The sequence below is a fragment of the Danio rerio genome, chromosome 13 (genome assembly GCF_049306965.1).
Source record: "Danio rerio strain Tuebingen ecotype United States chromosome 13, GRCz12tu, whole genome shotgun sequence".
In the NCBI taxonomy this organism is placed as follows: Eukaryota; Metazoa; Chordata; class Actinopteri; order Cypriniformes; family Danionidae; genus Danio; species Danio rerio.
In genome coordinates this window covers 45,949,180-45,975,522 of record NC_133188.1, presented here as the reverse complement: position 1 = coordinate 45,975,522, position 26,343 = coordinate 45,949,180, and the positions used below count along the sequence as shown (strand labels likewise).

Sequence of the window (26,343 nt, the reverse complement as noted above, 5' to 3'; positions counted from 1 at the left end):
GAAGTAACACTTCATCTCCGCGTACTTCTTTTCACATTAGAGGAAACATGTATTGAGAGGAAAGTACCGGACAGACTGGTGTCAGTAAAGTGGTTTACTGGCACATTAGCCTGTTTGTCCACATATCTGTGTCAGTTGTCATGGTGAAAGCTCTCATCTCTCTCAAATGGATCCTGCGTGCATCTCTAATGTCCATCACTGAGGAAACGAGCTTCACAGATCTGTGTGAGAGCAGATATCCGTACGGCAGCATGCAGCTCTATCAGACTCCAGCACACGGCCTTATCGAGGCCTGCCACCCGCAGCTGCTCTCTCCGCATTGCAGCTCTCCTGCGCTTGGAAAGACGGGGGTCATGCTTAAATCCTGTCTGACCTTTACGTGGCAGACACTTTATCAGCCTCTTTTGTTCTCGGCTGTATTCAGAAAGCTGGCTCCATTTGTTTTGGCTGTTTTTAAAACTTCACTTTCTCTGCCATATTGTTTTTCTCACCGCAGCTTTGATGTGTTTTTCCACATCGTCATGGATCAAGCAGGTTGTCTTTTCGAATGAACGTCTGAGTCGCGTTTGAAGGTGTCTGGAAATAACCCACCATCATATGGAGCCTTTTTGGTGTTATGTTTCTAATTGATTGTCAGTAAATGGGTTTTTGCCTATGCAAGTTCAAAGACTAGAGAACACTTAAGAGGTGTCACTCGTATAGTTTTGAATGAGGAAAAATGAGCCAAGAGCTCCCCCACTCTGTGTTTACAACTGACAGGCAGACAGAGAGAAGCACCATGAGTGAGAGGACCAGCATTCAGTTGTATATGTACGACTCGGATACAGACCAAGCAGAGAGTACACTATCATTTGTGTCTTTGTATAGTTTTACAGCCAACTGTGTGCTAGTTTAAAGTGCCGAGCTTGTACACCGAGATTAATAACCACGCACACTGAATTAACTTTGACTGAGGAACCAGAGCCGCGACACGGCACACTCAGAGATGCACATTCGCATGTTATTTAAAATAAAACTATTCAGATGGTGCTCTGTGGCGCGGCAGAAGCATGAAGTGTCCTGAATCGTGGCTTGAAGCGCCATTGTGTGTACCCTGATAGAAACCCATGTTTACAATTCTAAAAATCATGGCACTGCAATGCGCTGAGCGTCGCGCCATGCAAAGCGTCGCGCCGCGCAAAGCGTTGCGCCACACAGAGCGGCGCTTCTGGTGTGCGACCTGCAGGCAAGTTCGTTATTTTATTTCCAATGGAGAGACGCGCACATGAGGTAACATGCTTGCACTTTCCAGCTGCACCTAGTTAAGATGACAAGGAGCTTGTGACCGCGATAATTGCACATGGCTGAAGTTTAAGGTAGATGCAATGAAAAGAACACTTATTTGCAAACCTACCTTAAGGTACAAACAATAATTCCGATTAGAGTGATCATGTGGTGAATGTTGATCTTGTGCTGAGCCCAATGAGCCTTGCATCTAAAAATAGAGCAAGGGTGTTTCTTTAGTGAAATCACTTTGACTCACATGCTGAAAATGGTGGACGTGAAACAACAAACTGAGAATATGGTGATGAACACCTGTCAAACAATATTGGTGGACGGGGGGACCGCACTCCTACGTCAAGTTGCGGTCAGTCTGAAAACTGCTCCAATTGGTCCACCGTTTTTATGTTGTTAAATTGAAAGAAAAAAAGGACTGGGTGTGTTTATATTACCCCGATATGACAGCCTATACCAGGGGTGGCCAACCCTGTTCCTGGAGAGCCACCTTCCTGCTGATTTTAGTTGCTACCCACATCAAACACACCTGAACCAATTAATTAGGACCTGAACACCACGTGATAATTACAGGCAGGTGTGTTTGATATGGGTTGCAACTGAACTCTCCAGGAAGGTGGCTCTCCAGGACCAGGGTTGGCCACCCCTGGTCTATACACTATACTTACACACATGTCTGTCCAAACAGCTTGAAAAGTAGATTTTTCAACATAGGTGACCTTTAAAAAAAAGGAGCCAATGGCTGCATCTGAAATCGCCCACTATTCGAGTGTGTACCAAAGTCCCTTTGAGGCAAGTCATTTTACTCGGCGGCCATCTTTAAAACACCTCTCGGGCAGTATGCTTGGGCATTTTGTTTGAATGGGGAAACATCAAATTCTCCAAAACTACTTGCCAAGCTTACGCTTACATTTCATATTATGAATAACCAATAAAATTAAACAACAACTATCTATTTAGTTTCATTTCTAAATGTTCGTATCACAAAAAATCTGCAGAAACTCACGTCTGGTCAGAGCCCCTCCTTGAAGAATTGTCATTCTATAACGATCGCTGATTGGCTACTGTACTAAAAGGAAGGCTTCATTCGCCATATAGCAATCGCTGATTGGCTCCTGTACTAGAAGGTGGGGCTTCGTTAGCCATTTTGACAATTACACTTTTCCCTATTCAAAAGTATACGAGTGACATGTCTTGTGTATTCTATAGTCTTTGTATGTACTACATTAGAAGGCCCAACTTAAAGGAGCCAATGGCTGCATCCAAAGTCGCCTAATACTCAAGTATGTACTACATTAGAAGCCCCACCTCAAAAGAGCCAATAGCTGCGTTCAAAATCACCTACTACTACTTAATGTTGGAGCACATCTGATCATTTGTGGAAGCTGATTCCAGCATCTGGGTGCACTGAAGCTGTAGGCAAAATCCCCCTGACTGAACTCTTGGAATTTGTAGTTTATATGATCCTAAAGATCTGAGTTGACTAGTAGGTTTGTATTCAGTGAGCATTTCTGTTATGTACTGAGGTCCTAGGCCATTTAGTGATTTATAAACAAGTAATAATACTTTAAAATCTGTTCTGAATGTAACTGGGAGCCAGTGTAAAGACCCGAGGACAGGTGTGATGTGCTCAGATTTTCTAGTCCTGGTCAGAATCCTGGCCACAGCGTTCTGGATGAGCTGCAACTGTCTGACTGTCTTTTTGTGAAGGCCAGTGAGGAGTCCATTACAGTAATCCACCCTGCTGCTGATAAAAGCATGAACACGTTTCTCTAAGTCTTCTTTGGGAACAAAGCATCTAATTCCTACAATGTTTTTGAGATGATGGTATGCTGATTTATTTACTGCTTAGACATGACTATTAAAACTCCAGAATCACAACAAAATTCTTGACCTTATTTTTTGTTATTTGACCCTTTGAGCCAAGGTAAGCATTCACCTTGAGAAGCTCATCTCTGTTCCCAAACGCAATGACTTCAGTTTTCTCTTTGGTTAACTGAAGAATTAGTTATCAATATTTTGTTCAAAATGTTAGTTGTGCAGACATAGTAACTGTAGCCTTGCTAATCAGATACAAAGTTGTAAATATTCACATGCACAGCATGAAAATAATCTGAATAGATATTCCACCTATCATAGAATCGAACCACACAAAATGCACAAAAATGTACCGTTAGCTCTGCCTACCTGTATAAAGAATTAACATAATTGAAGTCTTTTTTTTATTGTTCATTTGCGTATTAGTTTTCTCTGAAACTGCTGGTGTTTCTTTGTGGTGTATAAGTTCCTGTTTCTCCTGGCTTTATACATTAGCTGATGAAACGTGATCTTGTGGAAGGGTCTTGTGACTTTGAGCACGAGGAAAGAGAGAGAGTGTGTTTATGGATCAGCAGTGGGTCATATCTGGCTCCCCCCCTCATGTACAAATATAGACCGCAAGTTCAAGAGGACTGGCGTTACAGGAAAACAGTGACTGAAGTTACATAAACTCTTATGTAGGTGATGCAGCTGGGGTGCAAACTGTAGACTATAGTCACAGTCTATCAGATCATTCTTCTGGATAGTTCATTAAAACAATGAAAAAATGCTGTTGATTCTCGCCCTCATGACATCTAAGAAAAATACTTTTTATGAGTGTTACATAATAATATTAGTAATCATAATTATACACTTGTGATAATGTACAGTGGGGGAAATCATGCTTTTTTTTCCTGGGAATAATATTTCTAAAGGACGTGTTGACGTGGTATTGAACCAGATTTTGGTGAAAACCCAAACAATACAAACATAAAAAATATATATGAAAAAACTGCATCGTTTAATAACAATGGAGAAACTACTAAAACAAATTCAATACTTTATATAACAGGCTTTTTTGGTGATGGCAGCTTAAAGACGCCTCTCATATGAAGAATGAAGTCACATGAATTGCTCAGGTGTGAGTTTTTCAGACTTCAACAAAGTGTAAAAATCTAGATAATTCTGTGGGTCTCGTCTATCAAATCTGAGCTTTATTTTGTATTTGCTATTGGATTCATATCAGGTGATTGGCTGGGCCATTCTAAAGCTTGATTTTCCTTCTCTGAAAGCGTTTGAGTGTTTCCTGGGCTGTGTTTTGGATCATTGTTTTGCTCAAATGTCCACTCTGGTTTCATCTTCATCATCCTGCTAATGTAGATGTTGGATTGAAGCAGCTGATATTCATTTATAATGATGAAGGGCAGAGGGTTGCTGAAGAACTACTGAGAGATTTTAGCTGCTATCTGGGCCTTTACTGCCTTTCTACACCTTCCTTTCTTCATGTGTTTATTACTTTTTTCCTGTGTCACTTCATTTTATTACGCATTACTTAATTTGTAAACTAATTAGTAATTGATTTTTTCTAATTCTAATTCTAATTGTTTTTTTTTTTAAATATGTATTTCTTTGGGTGTTAACAACATCTGGTATGAATTTCAAGTCAACAGCACCTTTAGAAATATGTTTTCTGAGAAAAATGGTGATGTTTTCAATACTTTTTTTTCTTTTTTTCCAGCTGTATGTTTGTATATAGGGTCAACATCAAGTATTATGAATTATAATTTCTGGCATGAATAATAGAAATAGAATTAATAATAATAATATACTTTTTTGTAATGTAATCATTTGTTGTAAAAAAAAAAAAAAGTGCTAAAAGTTTTCGTACTATAACATATTGTTCGATGCTTTAATAGAAAATTACATCATGGAAATCATACAATGTTTTGGCTTCTGTGTCCAAAATGAAAGCATTATTGTTTAACATTGTATTTTTATACCTACCTTCTTGTATGATGTTTGTAAAATGGGTAATCACAGTTATTTTAAAGATATTTAATCCCAAACAAATGGTTATAATGGCAGTGCTGTTTGTACGATGATGGAAATGTCTGGGATCTCAGCAGTTCCTCTGATTCTCGGCTCTTTGTCGGTTCCCTGGTGATGTTACTTTCTCTCATTTGCTGTTAGCTGGAAGATCTTTCAGGTTCCCACAGTCACATGACTGCGGCCGGATGAATAAACTCATTGTGTCCAGGTTTTAATGCCTCTTTAAATACAGTCTGACCTGGGTATCAATGAGAACAGTTTGCCTTTTAAACACTTGTGAAGCATAGCACTTCAGTATTACTATTGCCCATGAGTAATGTTTGGAGCTTGCTGAAGAGTTTTGATCGAGGTTGAAGTCACTCATTCTTTTTCAGACATTATTTATCATGTGGTGCAATGTGTGTGGAAGTCAAAGATCTGCATATTCTGGAAAATCAAAGTGGAGGTGAATGGAGATATCGTGAACTGATTTTGAACTGCTTAAATCCATGTGAAATCTAAATCTCTAATACTTGTTTCGCTAACACACATTGTTAAAAAAAAATCGTTGTTTTGGTTAACTTCAATCAAAGTCTTGACCATTTGCTTCTACTTTCGGACTGGTGGTCTTTCTCTGATGATGCCAGTTTGACAGCTTCAGCCACAATATTCTTTGGCACAATATGCCACGTCTCTTGTCGTGAAAGGCATAAGCCAATCGTATGCATTTAGAGCTGGAAAACGATTTGATCCGTTCATCTCTTGAGTGCTCAGTTTTGAGTCGTTTTTTTACACCTCTTTTTAAAAACCCGATGACTCGAAAGCTGAACTAATCATGGGTCCTTTCACCTCAGACTGTGTTCATTGATTAATCTTATATGGGACTGTCTGTAAACGTGAACGAATCACTCAAATCTAAAGACATGTAAGAAGAGCTGAGCTGAACTAATCATAGACAAAATGATTAATCATCGTAAACAATGAATAATTATTTTCCATCTCCGATGGCCAATAGACAACGGCATGCTGAGCCGGCATCGCCGATCCTCCGCCCGCCCCCGTTGCAAACCCCTTTTGGAAGTTCCGGGAGTCTCTATGCATTTGCGGGACTCATAATGCACGCCAACGAGTGATAATCTCCCGGAAATCGTGCGTCTCCCTTTCAGTCCTCAAATAAGTCACGCACCCTTCTCACCCCCGGATCCCTCCTCACTCCCGCTTTTCATGTGATGACGATGCCATCGTCCATCGCGATGTTTTACATTAGACATTGTACTGTACAATGCTAAATTGGTCGACATCGGCCAGCCCTAATGGGCATTGCACAGTCGCGCGCATGCCTCATTCAGAAAATCAGAACACGCAGGATTCAGCACGTAAATTCTACAGTTACTCCCCAAATGCATGCAAGCAAGTGGCTGCACAGTTGGAAGAAGAATAGACTGAACTTTATTGTTAGTACTTTAACTGCGTGTATCTGATATGAATTAAACACATCAGCAAATTATATTTGAATTGATTGTTAGACTTCCATAGCCTTTCTTGTGTGTTTTACAAACTCTAAATGTATTGTTTTACTTGTGTGGATTTGCATGTCTAAAACATAAAATAAGCATTGGGTGGTTAAATCACTGCATAATTGTGATGATATGGCACGTCTTTCTCGGGCTCAGCACTAGCCAATGCACTAAAGCTTAGTTTGAATGTTTCACATCATGCTTGTCAAGCTGGATGAAGAGTAAACATCAGCAGCACCAGGGACATTACGCTCCTCACTTTAAAACAGAACAAAAGTAGAATTCTGTAGTGATAAACCCTGCTGTTGCTCCCTTCATCGCCATGTATTTTTTTTCTTTAGTGTTACCTCCGCTTGTTTTTTTGCTCTGTCCTGTCTTTGAGGCGCTATCAGTGAGAGAGAGGCAGAGTGTGTTCACTCCGCTCCACTCTCGACAAAATATATATATATATATATATATATATATATATATATATATATATATATATATATATATATATATTTTTTTTTTTTAAATAATTCTTAAGTATCTCCCCGTTGCGCGACACAACAAATGGATTATGACATTTTTTGCCAACGCTTTTAGTAATCAATTTGAATCGATTTAATCGATTCGTTGTTGCAGCCCTAAAAAGATTTGTTCATCTTGATGTCAGTAAAATGATCTGAACTTTCCATCACTATTCCAGAGCTGAAATTCAGGTATGAATTTTTTTTTCTGACACGGGCTGTAAGTGTTTGGCCAATCACAACAGTCTGCGGTATGATCGGACCAATCAGCAGAGTAAAATCTCTGAAAGTTGGGGTTAAGAGAGACCAGGAGATTCCCAAACCAACCATTTTAAAGACTGTGAGAAAAGAGTTTCTAAGCGTATAATAAGAAAATGATAATGTTTTTTTGATGCTGCATGGATGTGAATCTATTATTGGAGATCTCCAAAACCAAATTAGGAACCTTTAATAGTGTACTTTAAACAGATTATGTTTCATTTTTCTTAAATCACTTCCACATAATTTGACCAAGAGGAAGCAGTTAAACTTTCAGATTCCTGTTTTTAGAGCAACATCAGTCAACAAGCGAAATTAGCCACTTTATCCATGAAAGCGCATCCTGTCTGTAAGAGTAGCCGACGTTCAGGATATTTAAGCTATTATCAGGGTTATCGCTTGCAGAGACCCTCGCTGTTGTATGGATTGTGTTTCTGTGTCATGTAACCAGGCTCTTAGCATGTAAAGAAAGGTGAGCGCTATCGACTTTCTGACCTCCTGATGGGATCTTATAGACATTAGCACTATAATCTGTAGAAACTGGAGGAGCAATGTCAATTTAGAGGTCAAGAAGCATGTTTTCAGGACATTAATAAAGCATTTGTTTGTGAAATAATGGAAGTCAATGGGATGTGATGGTGTATTGCAGATATTAAAAGCATAATGAAAATTAATCACAAACAGTGCTGAAAAGTAATCATCATCACGTTTTCAGCAGATGTAATCACAGTTGGCCTCAATCCCAATTCAATTTTTGTTTACCATTACCCCTTCCCCTTGGCCTTTGAAACAAACCGTGAAGAGGAAGGGCTTTAAATTTACCTCTAAGAAATGGGACACCACTACAACACCCACACACATCATCATATGTTGTCACAAGCTCATAAAATCGACGATGGCGACTAAAGCATGATGGTAAAACACGAACGGCGTTACCATTGTATTAAAGCATACGTTTGTTTGTTGTAAAAATAAGAAATAATGGCAAAAAAAATCTATTTGCACAAATTTTGCAGCCATGTTGCCGTTGTATCTGGTGTATTCTGGGAAATTTTTGCACTCCTTGGTTTTGAATGTGGTTCTTGAAAATCTCAGTTTCAAGTGCTATCTAGTCCTTCCCCTTAACCATACACATTCAAGCTAAAGAGAATTGGGACACCCCTACCCCTTCACGTGAACGTGCTAAACGAGGGATAGAGGTAAGGGAAGGGCTAAGGGGTAGAATTGGGATTGGGGCTTGTTCAGCTGGACAAAGTAAAAGATTTATTATAAGCTTTATTATTCTGAACTTGGTTTGTCTGTGCACGTGTGGTGATAAGGTGCTGTAATAAATGCACGTTTGGGTTATCATGGTGAAAATAATTTGATTGTGAACAGAAGTCAGCACTCCTGAGAAACGGTTTGTTATCTAGATTACAAGGTTACAAAATTTCACAGCTAAGAATGAAAACATTTTGTGATTTGATTCTGCTGAGATTTTGATTTAGGCAGTTATGAACTTACTATTAGAAAAAAAGGTTTATTTTAACACTCAATTGGGATGTTTAGTATATTAATATAAACTACAACTGAAAATACTAACTCAAACTTGCTCATTTTGAAGCGGGAACTGCAATAAATTTAATCATATGGCAAATACAAAACAAAACTTTCCATCTAGAGCTACTTCACAAGACTCGACACTTGTAAACATTCGCTCCAACGGGTTCGTGTGGTTCTCGATCCCTCCCACACTCGTCAGCGCTACCAAGCCGACCAATCATAGAGCTTGTGCTGCGTGTCATTGCGGCGTGTAGTTATTTTTTTTGAGAGGTCAGCGTCGGCGAAGGCCACAGTAAGGGCTTTGCGACCACACACAGGTTGTGCCAGAGCATAAGTGTGCTGTTGACGCAGAGGTATAAGCTTAAATTGCGTTGATATTGAAGAATCATCGAATTTTTGGTTGCTGAAAATGAAAACTGCGTCACCGCATGCTCGTTTCAGTTTCTCGCCAGCAGTTCTTTTTCCTGACAGCAGTTTTCGCCTTCAGTCATGGTTGGGATACTCTTTTAATAGTGGAAGCATTAACAACTTATATCAAAATATATATTGTTCAGTATAGAAAATAATTATCGAGATTGCATTTTTGCCATATCACCCAGCTCTAATTAGAATATTTATTGTTGATTTTAGCTTATTTAAAAAAAAAGCAAAATATTTGTTCATTATAATGTATTTAGAGCTAGTAATTTATTTAGTATATATTTTTACATTTATATTGTTTTTTTCAATATTTTGTTTATATGCTATTTTTTTGTCAATAATTTAATTACTTCACAGTAGCTTATATGTTTAGTTTATTTACATACTGAAAAGTCATCAGAATTACTTTCATTGTTTTGTACTAATGTTTTATTATGTCATTGTTTTTTTCTTAATATATAAAAAGCAGTTAGTATTTACAAAAGTTTATATGTATTTAAGTATGAAATTTATATCTCCAGAAAATGTGTATTTTTGTTGTATATGTGGATCATGTTCCACCACAAAGCAGACAAAAATCTCATCATCTAATCATGTTGTGTCGTGTGCGTATTTTACTGTGGATAATATAGGCTGTAGATTGAAACTTTACCCCTCTTGAGTGAAGGCAAACAAGCCTAAATCAGATTCTGTTTCACAGCACAATTAGTTTTACCTTGTTTATTGGCTGATAATCAGGTTGTCTGACCTTGACTACAGGCCTTAATGAACAGCTCTTAGTGTGTAAAACATGTTACTTGAGTGTGTTTGAGTGAGGGGCGACACGTCTTGGGTTTCACACTGTTTCTGATATTTGCCACGATGGAGGCAGAGTTACAGAAAAAAGAGAAGCTGATTCTTAAGAACCTTTGAGCTATTATCTGAACACCAGCACAGAAAGTTGTCTCTAAACTGGAGTAGATATAATAATTCAATAATTCAATATATCGTGATAATGAACATGCACAATATTGATACTGTGGGTGCTTCAGAATGCAGTGAATAATTAAGCATTATTTAAACTTGTAGAGTGCTTTTCAAGAATATTTATAATCAGGTTAAAGAGTGCTTTCACACCTAGACATTTGTTTCAGAACCTGCTGTGTTTGCCCACTTAGCTTGGTTCGTTTGGGCATAAGTGAATCCCACAATCAATATTATTGATCTAAACTTAGATGTTATATTAATATTAATTGATATTAAATAATACTGTACACTGCCTGACAAAAATCTTGTCGCCTATCCAAGTTTTAGGAACAGCAAATAACCACTTGACTTCTAGTTGATCATTTGATATCATAAGTGGCTTAAATAAAAGGCAAAGGCCTCTAGATTACATTTATTTTACCAAAATAAAACATGATCATGCCTTGATTTTTCATTATTTAATTAGGACAGTAAGCTCTGACTTTGCTGAGACAAAAGTCTTGTCACTTAACAGAAATAATGTACTGTATAGAATATAAAGTCATGCTGCATTTCATGACTGCAAACAGAATGAATATTGTGTATGAATCCCATGAGCTTGGAGGACTGCATCCATACATCTCTGCAATGACTCAAATCACTTATTAATAAAGTCATCTGGAATGGCAGGACTTCCAGAGTTCATCAAGATTCTTTGGATTCATCTTTAATGCCTCCTCCTTCATCTTCACCCCAGACATGCTCAATAATGTTCGTTTTGGTGACTGGGCTGGCCAATCCTGGAGCACCTTGACCTTCTTTGCTTTCAGGAACTTTGATGTGGAGGCGGAAGTATGAGAAGGAGCGCTATCCTGCTGAAGAATTTGCCCTCTCCTGTGGTTTGCAATGCAATGGGCAGCACAAATGTCTTGATTCCTCAGGCTGTTGATGTTGCTACCCACTCTGCAGATCTCTCACACGCCCCCACACTCAATGTAACCCCAAACCATGATTTTTCCTTCACCAAACTTGACTGATTTCTGTGAGAATTTTGGGTCCAGGTGTTTCAATAGGTCTTGTGCAGTATTTGGGATGATTGGAATGCAGTTCAACAGATGATTCATCAGAAAAATCTAGTTCTGACACTTTTCCAAATGATCAACTAAAAGTCAAGTTATTATTTGTTGCTCTTATAACTGACAGACTTTTGTCAGGTAGTGTATACCCTGAAGTGTAAACTTCAGCAATTAATTGCAACAAGAAAATTTGATACAACCATACAGAAAGGCTAAATGAGAACATGAGAGTGTGCACAGGATGCTTTTTAATTGAAATCAGCAAGCCGTGTTTTAAAGAAGAAGAAAAGAGGGGCTTTTGTTTGGTTCTGGCTTCTGGGATGGTTTTGAGATTACAGGAGCTTCATTATCAGGATCACGAGTGATTTCAGTCACCTGAGCAGCTCTTCATCCCTCATGTTTTATTCAGAAACAGAGCGAATGGAAAATCTGCTGGAGGAACCCGAGAGAACAAGAGTGTCTGTGCTTCCTCCAGCAGTGCAGAAACACTGAGAGATTCGACATGGATTATTTACAACGCCGACATTAGACATTGTTGATGGGATGCTGGACACTTTATTCAGCCTATTATTTAAGTTTTTATCTTAAGTGGCCATTCTCTGCGCTGATTGAGTCATTTGAATAAAGTAAATTTCATCCTAACAAATAACAATGGATTGTCCTTGTCTTAAACTTGTCTTGTAATGGGATTTGCATGCAAAAGTAACTATTTTTAGTAATCAATTAGTGTGGTGTGTAATTAACCTGTTTGAATTTTAGTAGAAATTAGTATATATCTTAGTTTGTGGGCTTTTCCTAGTATAAACTCTGGTATGATTTTGCTTAAAACTCTGACCATTTGAAGTAATTTAGTTCCATATTATGTAATTAATATTAAAATCCTACTTAATTAAAATTGGTTAACGCCCCTTTAAATGATTTTGATTCAATGGCACACTTTATTCAGTCATATAATTTATTTCATCTTAATAAGTGGTCATTCTCTGGGCTGATTGAGTCATTTGAATGAAGTAAATTGCATCCTAACAATTAAAAAAGCTTGTCCTTGTCTTTAGCTTGTCTTGTAATGGGATGTGCATGCAAAAGTGACCATTTTTATTAACCAGTTGGCGTGGTGTGTAATTAACCTATTTGAATTTCAGTATGTAAATCAATATATATTTTATCTTAATTTGTGGGATTTTCTCAGTAGAAATTCTGGTATGATTTTGCTTAAAACTAGTCCCATATTATCTAATTAACTCATTAAAGCCCTATTTAATTAAAATCGGTTAACCTGCTTTTAAATTATTTAGATTCAATGGCTCTTTTCAGTAAAAATGCCAATATGCATGAAATTGTGATAATTGGAGGAATTAGAGGGAGAGTTCACTCGAGTCATCGTTTACTCATCTTGCTTATGTTAATTTTCTATGCCTTTTTTTTATTTTACTTTGCAAAAGGTGGATTTTTTTTGTTTTTATAAATGTTTTTGCCAACACTCATATTTGTAATTGAAGTGAATAACAACAAAGGATTAGGCTGATAAAAAGAAAGAATGTTCCCATCGACATTGATGTTTTGGGCTAGGTGATTATTTAAAGGCAATTATCATGCGCATTTTGTCGGAAAAGACAGTTCTAGTAAATCTCCAGCACATATTTTTAGATGTTATGTGATTTATTACAAACTAGTGTTGTCACAATACCAAAATTTTGACTTCGGTAAAATATTATCTAGTGTTTGTTGTCAGCTGAAACAGAGAAGAATGATTTAATAAAGTAATTGGCTACAATTGAGGTGAAATTGCAGCTCACAAAATTGCACCTTTGTTTAAAAAAAAAAAATTTAATAAATTACAGACAGGAGTGCACATATCCACAGCCATATCACCCTGCAGCCCAAGACCGGTTACTCACTGAAGCTAAGCAGGGCTGAGCCTGGTCAGTACCTGGATAGGAGACCTGATGTGAAAACTAGGTTGCTCTTGGAAGTAGTGTTAGTAAGGCCAGCAGGGGGTGCTCAACCTGAGTCCTAATGCTCCAGTAAAAGTGAAGGGGACACCATACTGTCAGTAAACGCCATCTTTCGGATGAGATGTTAAACCGAGGTCCTGACTTTCTGGGGTCATTAAAATGCCATAAAGAGTAGGGGTGTAACCCTGGTGTCCAGGCCAAACTCTCTCCATTGGCCCATCATGGCCTCCCAATCATCTCCATCCACCAATTTAGCTCTATCAGTCTCTCCACTCCCTCTATAGCTGGAGTGTGGTGAGCGCATTGGCGCAGTTGTCCTGTGGCTGCCATCACATCATCCAAGTAGATGCTGCACACTGGTTGTGGTGTGGAGAGACCCCCCTCATGATTGTGAAGCACTTTGGGTGTATGGCCATACAAGATGAATGCACTATATAAATTGACATTACATTGCATAACTTTTTTGGTCAGATTCTCAATGAACCCGGAGATGCTGCTTGCATATTTGTACATGTTTGACATATATTTTTATTTGCCATTTTAATGTTTAAATTGGCACTATTCACTATTCATGACCATTATATGAACAGGCACATGCAGGATTCTCTATATTGGAACAGCAGGATGAGCAAACAATCCCTTAATTAAACTTTTGGCTGAACCATCCCTTTAATTGGATCTAATAAAACTAGTTAATCCGGAACTTGTTGGTTTGAATTATAAGAATGATGAAATAAAAATGACGCTGCTGTTTAAATCATACATTTATTTTTTACTTCCTTGAAGTGAGTTCATGATCTCATTTCATTTGTGCTTAGTCACTGACCTACATTACTCCACAGTCCTCTCATGCTTTTTCTTTTTTTTGGTTAACTTTCCCTTGATACTTTGAAGAGTTGGTCTGTAAAAATAAATCAGTCTTCTGCTTTTGGAGCTTTGAACTTTACACAATTACTTTCTCCTCAACTTTATGTGTTTACACTTTGTTTGCCCTGAGCTGAACGCAAAGCCAAGCGCCAATTTTTCTGCCCTTCTGTTTGTTTTGTAGGAGTTGTTGGGTTTGTTTTGCCACAGATGAGGATGACCGTACAGCTGAGTGGGTGCGTCCGTGCCGCTGCCGTGGATCTACTAAATGGGTTCATCAGTCGTGTCTTCAGCGCTGGGTGGATGAGAAACAGAGGGGAAACAGCACAGCACGGGTCGCCTGCCCACAATGCAATGCCGAGTACCTCATTGTGTTCCCTAAGCTTGGTACGTCAAGTATAAGTGGGTCAATTTTGTCTTGTTTTTATATTCAGTTCACTTTTAACACATTGTTTATATTAGTTTAACATAGTTACCTGCACTACTATTTAAATGTCAGTTGTGCGCACTAAAGCTGCACTTATTACGTGTATCACGCCTTTAAACACCACCCTGAAGTCATTTATTAAATGAAGAAAAGATTCATGCAGTTTCACTTATTGCAGCAAATTCCGTTTTTACTGTTGATATTTGTCGCCAGTTAATCAGAAAGTGACTATTTTGTTCTCTTTGACTCGTTTGATGGAAATGCTGCTTTATTCACACGACTTTCATGAGATAATCCAGTTTTGCGCATAAAGATAATTTACATTTTTGGATGGAAACATAACTATTGTTAAGCTGTACTGCTGAATAATTTAGTGGTAACATGATGCTTAGTTTTTAGTAAAGACATTTTCAGTTTGACTAATCTAAAACGTCCTTACTGATTAAAAAAAAAATCTTTTAAAAAAAGTCATGCTCCTGATAGGAAAGCATTGTGAAAATAGTTTCATCTTTAATTAAAGACCAAAATGAAAGTGAAAATATTCCATGCATCGCCCTGCCTTTGCTGGGAATATAACAAGAACTTCACTTTCACATACCACACATCGCCATCAAAATTCTGGGCATTTGTGACATAGTTTTGACTTTGCCAGACTTTATCAGTCTTCATCAAATGCCACTGCAGTAGTTATGAATAGCTGTGCATGTACTTAGTAGGTCAACCCTGATTCCACAGAAATCCCTCTTTTGATATTGGCGATGAGGATTTGCTTGTGATTTCAGTAATCCGCTGCTCGTGAAGCGAAATGTCATTTTTCATCCTCTTGTTTCATCCCTTATGTAAATTGGTCAGGTCGGAGAATATAACAGCATTAGTTTCCCTTCACGCTGTGCTAATAATCATCCTCGGGCTGCATCTCCTGAGGGCCGGCCTGTCGTCCTCCCTCTCTCTCCGCAGTCATGGGTTTATTCTGGGATACGGTTGTCAGGGTGACCGTTGCCAGCTGTGAAACTGCACCAATCATGCTCTCCGTTTAACTTTCAAACTTTTAGGAATGAGAGCGAGACAGAACGACGCGGAACGAAATGAATGTCACTGTGCATAAATATATGATGCTTTCCTGCACCGCTGCTCAGTCTGTTTAGCATTTTAGTTGGGTTGTGAGTTTGTATTCTGAATAATGCATCAACTGATAGAGACTTGGAAACAAAACCAAAGTCAGATTGTTTTACTTTATTCCTTCAGGACATGTACATAAATCTAGAAATCACTTCTTGGTCTGATCTAAAGCCTGTAAGCGGCATACTAAGTTGCAGATTTTCCCATTGAATATTGTTTAATGAATTAGATTTATTCTATATAAAAGAGAAAACAATCCTATGGGGTAAAATTCTGACATGGGTTCAGATTCTGCCTTGACTTGTTTGGTTTAATCTAAGAACAAAGAAACTGTAATGCCGAGTGATTGGTCTGGGTATTATTTTTGCTTTAAGTGCTAAAGGTTGTGGGTTCATATGCCAAACGAGCCCTGACTTATTCATTCATTCATTCATTCACTGTATTTTCGGCTTAGTCCCTTTATCTGGGGTCGCCACAGCGGAATTAACCACCAACTTATGCCTGGTTTATACTTCTGCGTCAAGTGACCGGCGTAACTCACGGCGCAGGCAACGCGCGCAGCTGTGCATTTATACTTCTGCGCGCTGTCTCTGTTGGTCTGCATTAACACTTCCGAAACGCTAGTTGGCAGTGAGGTGTAAATGTTCCTCTGTGTCGAGTTTCTTCGCTTCTGTTTTGGTTTTCCTGAACACTTCCTGGTTGTACAAGTCACTCAAACTTGCTCATTTTGAGGCAGGAACCGGCGGACGTGCAACAACTTTAAATATGAGGTAAACACAGAACAAAACTTTCCATCCGGAGCTCCTTCACGGGACTCCACACTTGTAAACAATCGCTCGCGCCATTCGTCCGGCTCCCGGTCCCGCCCAGACTCGTCAGCGCTACCAAGCCGACCAATCACAGAGCTTGCGCTACGCGTTGTTGCGACCAATGACTGTAAAAAATATGGACGACGCGACAGCCCTTTTTCCCATTGAACGCCTTGAGGGCAAAACGCCTGCTTGACGGGCACAAACTGTCGCAAAAGACTGCTGAAATTGGAGCCAGACATGCGCAGAAGGATTGTCTGATGGAGCCAGAGGAGGAGCCGCGAAAATGAGCAGAGTCGAGCTTCCAATCAAACGCTTTATGTAAAATCAACTACGCCCCCCGAACTTCTCAGCATGCGTTTGCTGTCATATCAACACAAATGGATGTAATAACGTTAACAAATATGAGGGTTTTATATATTCAATCGCGCCAGCTCCAGGCCGCAGCGCATAACTTACTCGCGGCGTCGCGGGCTGATTCCGGCTCGCATGCGGCAGCGCCTGCTCGCTCGGCCGCCGCATCTGGCTCGATTGACTCGGACTGGAATCGGGCAGTGAGTCCAGGCATCCGGAGTAGGTCCAGCAGAGGTAACATTAGTCACTCTGAGCTCTAAGAGATAAGTCTCCGGCAGGCGAGAATCTAGCCGGAACTGTGTTTTGCTATCTGGGTGGCTAGGCGTGTATCAGCAAACTAATAAAGCCCGAAAAAAGCCCTGAACTTAGCGAATAAACAGTGTTCCACCAGGATCATGTATGTCAGAAACTATAGTTTACTGCTGAACTCATTTTGTCATGGTAAAATAACACAGAAATCGAATAATAACATTTCAGTCTACTTCAGTCTCCTGCCGAAGCTCAGACGCCGCGCTTTGAGAAACTGTCAATCACAGCTGTGTATCACGATAACACGCCCAGCATTAAATTACTGCTAAAAACAAACTGTTTACAAAAATGAAGATCTGCACCTATTTCAGCACAATAACCAGTGCCTTAATCGACCAGAACTATCTTTCGGGACATTTTATTGCAAGTGTAATATTTTTTTTTATTTGGGCTCAAGTCTCCTTCATTAACACGGAGGAGGCGGGCTTTATGACTTGTACTGCAGCCAGCCCCCAGGGGGCGATCTAACGGCCGAAACCTTCACTCAAACGTAGGCTTGCGGCACACTTGGTTGCGACGTGTAGTTACATTTTTTGAGAGGTGCACGTCAGGCGAAGGGCTATGCGTCAGCGCCGTAGCATACGCCGGTGTTTGACGCAGAAGTATAAATCAGCCTTTAATCTGGGGTCACCACAGCGGAATTAACCACCAACTTATCCAGCATATGTTTTATGCAGCGGATGCCCTTCCAGCTGGAACCCATCTCAAGGAAAGCTCTGACTTATTTTATATGTTATTTATTCTAAGGGGGGAAAACCGTAATGCAATACGATTGGTCTAGGATATTACTTTTGCTTTGGGTGTAAGTGGTTGTGGGTTCATATCTCAAACGAGCCCTGACTTATTTCCTATGTGGTTTATTCTAGGGACATTAAACTGTGATGCAATATTATTGGTCTAGGGTATTATTTTTTGCTTTGGCTGCGAGAGGTTGTGGGTTCATATCCCAAACAAGCCCTGACTCATTTCAAATGTTGTTTATTCTAAGGGCATTAAACTGTGATGCAATATGATTGGTCCAGGCTTAGGGTATTATTTTTGCTTTGGGTGTGAGAGGTTGTGGGTTCATATGCCAAACGTGCCCTGACTCATTTCCAATGTTGTTTATTCTAAAGGGGAAAACTGTATTGCAATATTATTGGTCTATGGTAGGGCTGCACGATTAATCGGAACAAGATTGCGATCTCGATTCGACCCTACACATAATCTTTATTCAGCTTTTCTACGATTCAGCCAATTATATTTTCAAGGTCAGGAGAGAAGTGTAAATGCGAACGCACAAGTCTTCACAGCAACATGGACACCACCAAATGGCATTAAAAGTGTCACATACTGTATTTATAAGGTATAATCATCCAAAAATGTCATTTCTTTCTTAATGTAATGGTGTATGCATGGCCGTGAAATCACACGTGAGCTGACGCACTGCTTGTTTACTACTGAGAGGACGCGGGCGTGGCCGCCAATGATACCTACTTTAGTGAACAGAACCTGCATAGGCTATGAATAACAGGTAATAAAGTTGTGAATAACGTTAATTTTATTGCACAGATCGATCATTTGAGAGCCGCGCGGGAAGTATGATTTGCATGTGTGTGTGTTTTTTCTCACAGTGACGGCAGCAATGAGCCGCACTCGGAAGGGAAACTATCTCTCACATCATTTAAATGATCATATTGCATTTTACTGTTATAATTACGGCAAGCATTTAATGTTTTTTCTTTCATAGCAAACACAAAGTTTTGTGCATGAATATAAATGTTTAACAGTGTCAGTATAACTACTCTAGCATATATAATGGTAAATATAATGCAAGAGGGAATCTGAAAATGACAAATGTCGTTGTTTTACCAGTGGAAAAAATGATCTAATAATGTTCTCAATGACAAATGACAAACATATGTCTCAAACATAATAATTAAACTTTTGAATAATGAACAGTTTATTCTGATGTCATTACTTTCCTATTAATTATTAAACAGGACATCAGGGATGGACTGGGACAAAAAATCAGCCCTGGCATTGTAGCCACACCAGCCCACACTACCACACCGACACAGCCCCACCCACGGACACGCACATTCACTACTTATATTGATGTAGAGATGGTAAAATTATATAAGCAGTGCCTATTTAAGAGATATTTAAACATTTAATGTATGTTACTGGAACAAAAACAACCCATTTATGTATGCAATCATGTCATTCATTTTCTTTTCGGCTTAGTATCTTTATTAATCTGGGAATCACCAACTTATCCAGCATATGTTTTACACAGTGGATGCCCTCAAAGCTGCAACCCATTACTGGGTTACCCAATTCCCAATTGGCCTACCCAGTTCACCTACAGCATGTGTTTGGACTTGTGAAGGAAACCAGAAGGAAACCCACATGAACATGCAAACTCCACACAGAAACACCAACTGACCCAGATGAGGCTCAAACCAGCGACTTTCTTGCTGAGGCGACAGCACTACCTAATGGCAATGTCTGACTTGACTGCCTTTCCCTTTTTATGGTCCATCTCTGACAATTAGCTTGTGTTGCACTTACTGTTTGTTTGACATTCTTGCCAGATTTTGATTACATCTGTGTAACCTCAGAGTGGGTCGGGGCATCTCGAAACCAGCCAGTTGTTGCCGATTGGGCCAATGCTTAACATTTACTATTATTCTTACTATTATCACCATCATCATCATAATATTTACATCTCGCAAGAGATAAAAGCTGCCTACATTTAAAAAACAATACATATGAAAAAATAAATGTAAAAAATAGCTGACTGGCCCACATTTAAAAAATGGTCCTGCCCTTCTGGCATTTACCAGATGGCCAGTCCGCCCCTGAAGGACATATTTAAAGTTTAAGGCCACCTTTCCAAGTCTATACAAAATTTAGCATTTTAACCAACAGTAGAGCTACACATAGGCCAAATATTATTCTTGTTGTTTTACCATATGTTTGAGGATAACAATAATAATAGCCTACTCTTATTAACCTTCATTCTACTTTACAGAATCGTGGGAAAATCATGATCTTGAATTTAAGTAAAAAAAAACCTTGATTCTCATTTTAGCCAGTATCGTGTAGCCTTAGTCTACGGGGTCTAATTTTTGCTTTGGCTGGGAAAAGATGTGGGTTTACTGTATGGACCCCAACTCATACCAATTTTGGTTAATTTTCTGAAAAAAAAAAAACATTATTGGATTATTGGATATAATTGTTTTAGAGGGTATGATTATTGCTTGTGGTGAAGCAGGTTGTGGGTTCATATCTCGGATGAATCCCAGTTGTTACCCATTTTGGCCTTATCTTAGTGGAAACCATTTGAAATGGGGTGTGATAGGTTTAGAAGTATGGTTGTTGCTCATGATGTGAATAGTTGTGGGTTCATATCCCGGAAAAAAAACAATTTGTTACCTATATGGCTTAATCCCTGAAGCAACCATTTGTAGTGGTGTTGGATTGGTTTAGGGGCATGATTGCTGCTTCTGATGTGACAAGTTGTGGGTTCATATCCCAAATAAACCCCATTTGTTACTAGTTTGGTTTAAGCTAAATTGAAACCATCAGCTTTGGGGTAATATAGGTTTAGGGACATGATTAGTGCTTGTGTTATGATAGGTTGTAGGTTCATATCCTAGCTTCAGGGGTGTCCAAACTCGGTCCTGGAGGGCCAATATCCTAGAGAGTTTAGCTCCAACCCTAATCAAACACACCTTAACCAGCTAATCAAGCTCTTACTAGATATACTAGAAACTTCCTGGCAGGTGTGTTGAAGCAAGTTAGAGCTAAACTCTCCAGAACACCAGCCCTCCAGGACTGAGTTTGGACACCCCTGTCCTAGATGAATACTATTTGTACTAGTTTGGTTTATTGTCAGAAAAAAACAAACATCTGTATTGGGGTATGATTAGTTTAGAGGAATGATTGTGGCTTGTGGTGCAACCGGTTGTGGGTTCATATTCCGGACATACCCCCATTTGTTACAAGTTTTGGTTTAATCTCAGCTGAAACCATCTGTAATGGGGTATGATTGGTTTAGGGCTATGGTTGTTGCTTGAGGTGTAAATGGTTGTAGGTTCACATCCCAAACAAACCCCATTTGTTACCAATATAGTTTAATCCCTGAAGGAACCATCTGTAGTGGTGTATGATAGATTTAGGGGGAAGATTGTTGCTTGTGGTGCGAGAGGTTGTGGGTTCATATCCCAGATGAACCCCATTTTTGTACCACATAGTTTGGTTTAAGCTCATTTGAAACCATCTGTATAGGGATATGATTAGTATAGGGACATGATTGCTGCTTATGTTGTGGCAAGTTGGGGTTCATTTCCTGGTCAAATCCTAATTATTACCAGTTTGGTTTAAGCTGATTTGAAACCATTTGTATAGGGGCATGATTGGTTTAGGGACATGATTGGGATGCGAGAGGTTGTGAGTTTAAATCCTCGACAAGCCCTCACTTGTCACCTGTTTGGTTTAATTAAACATGCAGGCCCAGAACGTACCTGCTAGATGGCCATTGACTGAGTGTTCAAGGGTATTTTTTATAGCAGCTGCAGGGTCAAACAGCTGTCTGGGTGTACCAGGGCCATAAAAAACATTAATAAATATTATAAAAAATCTAAGTTTAAATTGTGATTTGAAATAAAGCAAGTACCTTTATCAGTATTTCTCAATAGAAAATATTTAAAATATTTTTTGCTCAGCATGAATGCAGTAAGGTGACCAAAATAGAAAGAAAACCCCCTTTCTCCAGTAAATGCTGTTCTTTTAAACCAGTGCAAGACTAGGTGAAGTTCATGCATTCTGATCTGAGAATAGATGTCGACAGAATGTGATTGAATGAAGGTACTGACAGAAGAGGAAGGTATTCATGTTGTTCATAAGGTCATTGTGTACTGTTAGTAACAGATGAAAATCCTGACTGGGCACATTCAGTAACCTGCGGATAAGGACGTCCTCTCACATCAGACAGACGGGACACTGTGTCCATATAGTGTCTGAGTTACAATGCAGTGCAGTGCTCCACCAACTCACTCTTATACCTTCCATGGGACTCATTGCATTCCTGTTCCAGGATTGGTTGGCTGAATGTTATGTGTTGGCTGTATTATATTAATATGTATGTACACATACACTATGAACAATTTAGCTTACCCAATTCCCCTGTAAGCGCATGTCTTTGGACTTGTGGGGGAAACAGGAGCACTCGGAGGAAAACCCACGCCAACACGGGGAGAACATGCAAACTCCACACAGAAATGCCAACTGACCCAGCCAGGACTTGAACCAGCGACCATCTTGCTGTGAGGCGATCGAGCTACCCACTGCGCCACCATGCAGATAGACATTGGAACATCGATGCTGAAAAGATAAATTGTGTGGCCTTGAGTATATTAGAGATCGGTTTTGTGCAATATGGCACACAGATCCGCCACTTTGATCTGCAAAGCAATTGCATAAGCGTGAAGGTGAAAGAACATCTGTCCTTTTCGAGTGACCTGCTGCTGATGAACTTTCAAGATGTACTTCAGACCTGTTCGGCTTGCGGAGACGATGACATCACGGTAAAGCTGTTTTGCGCAGCTTGGCGTTGAAGAGAGTTTGTAGGGAACAGAAAGTCCTTGTTCCACAGCAGTTCTTGTTGGCAGATCTGCTTAGCTGGTGTGAGAATCGACTGCAGATGTATTCCTGCTAAGTGGAGTTTATTTTTAATGATCTTCATAATGGAATCTGTGGTCGGCAGCAGAAATGCCCGATCATTTCCTGTTGCAGTAGCCATTAGCTTTACACTGCAGTGTTGAAGAGCGCATGATTCTGCCACTGTCATCACTATATTGCTTATTAAGGAGAGACTCTGCAGGCTAAATCACTGTATTTATGCATGTCAAATTTAAATGATAAAGAACTTTTTACTGACCTTTTTGGTACTACAAATATTTTGAAGGCATTATTTTTTGTAATATGCACTAATATGAGTACATTTTTTGCACAAAAATCAGAACTGATAAAAGTCTCTGTAACTTCCGGTCCATATTTACTTTAAAGGGGACCTATTATTCCCATGTTGAAAAGATGTTAAAAAAAATCTCTATTGTCCCTACAGTGTGTATGTGTGGTTTCAGCTCAATATACAACGCAAATAATCCTTTAGAACTCTGTGAAACTGCCCCTTTTAGGGTGACTGTCGCTTTAAATTCAAATGAGACTGTGCTCTTTTCAAAAGAGGGCGGGGCTTTAAATGCCTTTGTGTCAGCATAGTGGCAGGTTCAAAAACAAGACTAACATCCTATGCAAATAAGATCGTCACTAATGGGAGGGGCTTTCCGCCTCTGACATGTACAAAGGGAGATTGTCAATCAAAGTGTTTCTGCAGGCTGTTTTTATCAAGTGTGATTATCAAAAATTAAAGTAATACATTTTTACCATTAGAAGCTGGTTGTATTCACAGACTGTTGCCACACAACTGTGTTTAAACCCCTTCTAAAAGTGATTTTTGCATAATAGGTCCTCTTTAAATGCTCAAGTTCTTTAAAGCAGGTTTAATTTTGATTGGCTGCTGATGTTTATTACTCATCGCGAGGAAAAGCTCTTTTGAAAATGCAGTTTGGGGGGAAAAAAGTTGCGCTATTTTTCGTAAAGTTCTGTGGCCAATAATATGTTTCTTTCACACACACATACACACAAAAAACTGAATCATTTCTTAATGGACATTGATGTTGCACTGTAAAAAAAAATGCAGGGCTCCACACAATTCGTTCATTTTGCCCCAACACAAATTGATTAAGTTAACTTAAAACTTTTAACAAATTTATGTGGATTGAACAAAAAAAAAATTAAGTTGTCCCAATGAAATCTCAAGAATTGTGCAGTTTCAGCTCATTTTAAATAAGTAATTTTTTTTGAGTGTGGAATACATACCTGGCAATCTAAAGACCGCTGTAAGTGATCGAGAAATCATCTGATAGCGTTACTCATTAAATAAGCGGATTGTCAGTTACACCAGGATCAATAAGAAAGGTACTTAGAAGTGTTGTTTGGTTTTTTAATAGTCAGAATTTTAACACATACAGTATACTGTATCTACAATATAACATGTTATATAATATATACACACACACACACACACTGATCATTCTAATGTGTTTGAAATTTGTAATATTTCTATGTTGAATTCTCTTTCTATGTTGAGTCACACATTTTATTTAATATTTTATTATCTTTGTTGTTGAAACAATTTGGGTTTTAGAAAAAAGCTTTATAAATAAAAGGTATTATTATTACAAGTATGTTTATTAAAAATATATGGTAATCAATTTTAGAAACATGCTAATTCATGTTAGAGTAATTCTAATTATATGCTTATTCATACTAGAATCATGGTAACAACATGTTAATTTGTTAGAGACATGCTAATTCATGTTGTTACCATGCTAACAGCATGCTAATTCATGCTAGAAACTTGCTAGCAACATGTTAATTTGTGGTAAAAATATGCTAAGAATATGCTACATCAAGATTCATGCTAATTTCTTAGAATCATGCTAGTTCATGTTAGAATCAAGTTATTCATGCTAGTATCATGCTATTACCAACCACAGACACAGGTTTCAACTTTAAAGCTTTTTACTGGCTTGCTTCAGTAGTTACATTGTTGACTGCAGGGATCTTAAACATTATTTTAGCAACTTGATAGTTTTTCTAACTAAATAAACTACTCCCAACAGGCTTTCTCAAGCCACCATAAAGTTTGTCCTCAAACTTTAGCATCTAGTTATTAAAAGTATGTTTATCAAAAATATTGGAAACCTTTCCTGTTGTGATTATCCAGCAATTGACTTTGATTGGATAAGGAAAAAAAATATTTGGGAAAGATTGTGTGTTAAGATAGTGTTGGACATTTTACTTAGACCTGGTAACCCTGTTCCAACTAATATTGTCCCTCTGTGCTGTTATTGTTCTTGTTGTTGTGTTATCCCTATAGAGTGGTTTTAGAAATATCCTGTTATCACTTTAGGCATTTTTCTTGATGCGAGTGTGCCTTTAAAGCGGACCTATTGTTCAAAAATGACTTAATAAGGGTTTTAAACACAGTTGTGTGGCAACAGCATACCTGTCAACCCTGCCGTTTTACCTGGGATTCTCCTGTATTTTACTGTTCTATCCCACTATCATCCCGTAAAGGTATTTTCCCGTATTTCCAGTGTTTCTCTAAACAGCCGAGCCTCCCTATACACAACCCATACCGCCGAACCACCAGGGGTCGCCCCATGCTCTAAAACGTGAGTCTTCTGTGCTTTTGATTTGTTTAGGAATGAAAACACTTATAAATAAATACTAAAAAAGGCGTGATTACGTTTCCTTTTGATTACAGCTGCCGTCGCCCATCCTATACAATCCTCAAAACAGTCATATAATGGTGCATGACGGTCAGCTGACGCGCTCCATAGTGATAAACAGACGCTGTTTCCCAAACCGATTCTGTACACGCGATTTGAAGCAGAGAGAAAAAAGTTTGGCTTTTGGGTGCGTGTTTAAACAGACATACACACATAATTAATAATAATAACATATAAGGATGTACATGTTGGTGGGGTTTGGGAAATACCCTTATTAAGGTGGGCATATCCCTTATTTTCACATCCCAATGTTGACAGATATGGGCAACAGTATGTGAATAAAGCCAGCTTCTAATGGTAAAAAAATTATTAATTTATTTTGTTATAATCACATTTAATAAAAACGGCTTGCAGAAACACTTTGATTGACATCCTCCCTTTGTACGTGTCATCAGAGGGGGAAATCCACGCCCGTTAGCGATGATCTCTCCCTCATTAGCATAAAACATTAGTCTTGTTTTTAAATCTGCCACTATGCTGACACATAGGCATTCGTAGCTCCGCCCTCTTCTGAAAAAGAGCACAATCTCATTTGAATTTAAAGCGACAGTCACCTAAATAACACGATTAGAATCAAAGCCTAAAATGGGCACTTTCAAAGAGTTATAAAGGATTATTTGTGGGGTACTTTGAGCTGAAACTTCACAAACACACTCTAGGGACATCAGAGACTTATTTTAAATCTTGTCAAAAGAGGCATAATAGGTCCTCTTTAAAACCCAGCGATGAAACTG

The 26,343-nt window shown here is 38.8% G+C and overlaps 1 protein-coding gene across 4 annotated transcripts in view; it reads left to right on the top strand.

Moving 5' to 3' along the window:
* The window catches only part of marchf5 (membrane-associated ring finger (C3HC4) 5), a 40,965-nt gene that overhangs the window by 5,217 nt on the left and 9,405 nt on the right, over positions 1–26,343 (top strand). For 2 of the 4 annotated variants that reach the window (XR_012388590.1, NM_001082827.2), the window contains 1 exon segment: positions 14,371–14,573. The exons of the other annotated variants lie outside the window; for them this stretch is intronic. Coding sequence is in view for 1 of the 2 variants with exons in the window: in NM_001082827.2 (NP_001076296.1) it covers positions 14,371–14,573 (203 nt within the window). In the remaining variant the exon portion in view is untranslated. 4 annotated transcript variants of the gene reach the window in all.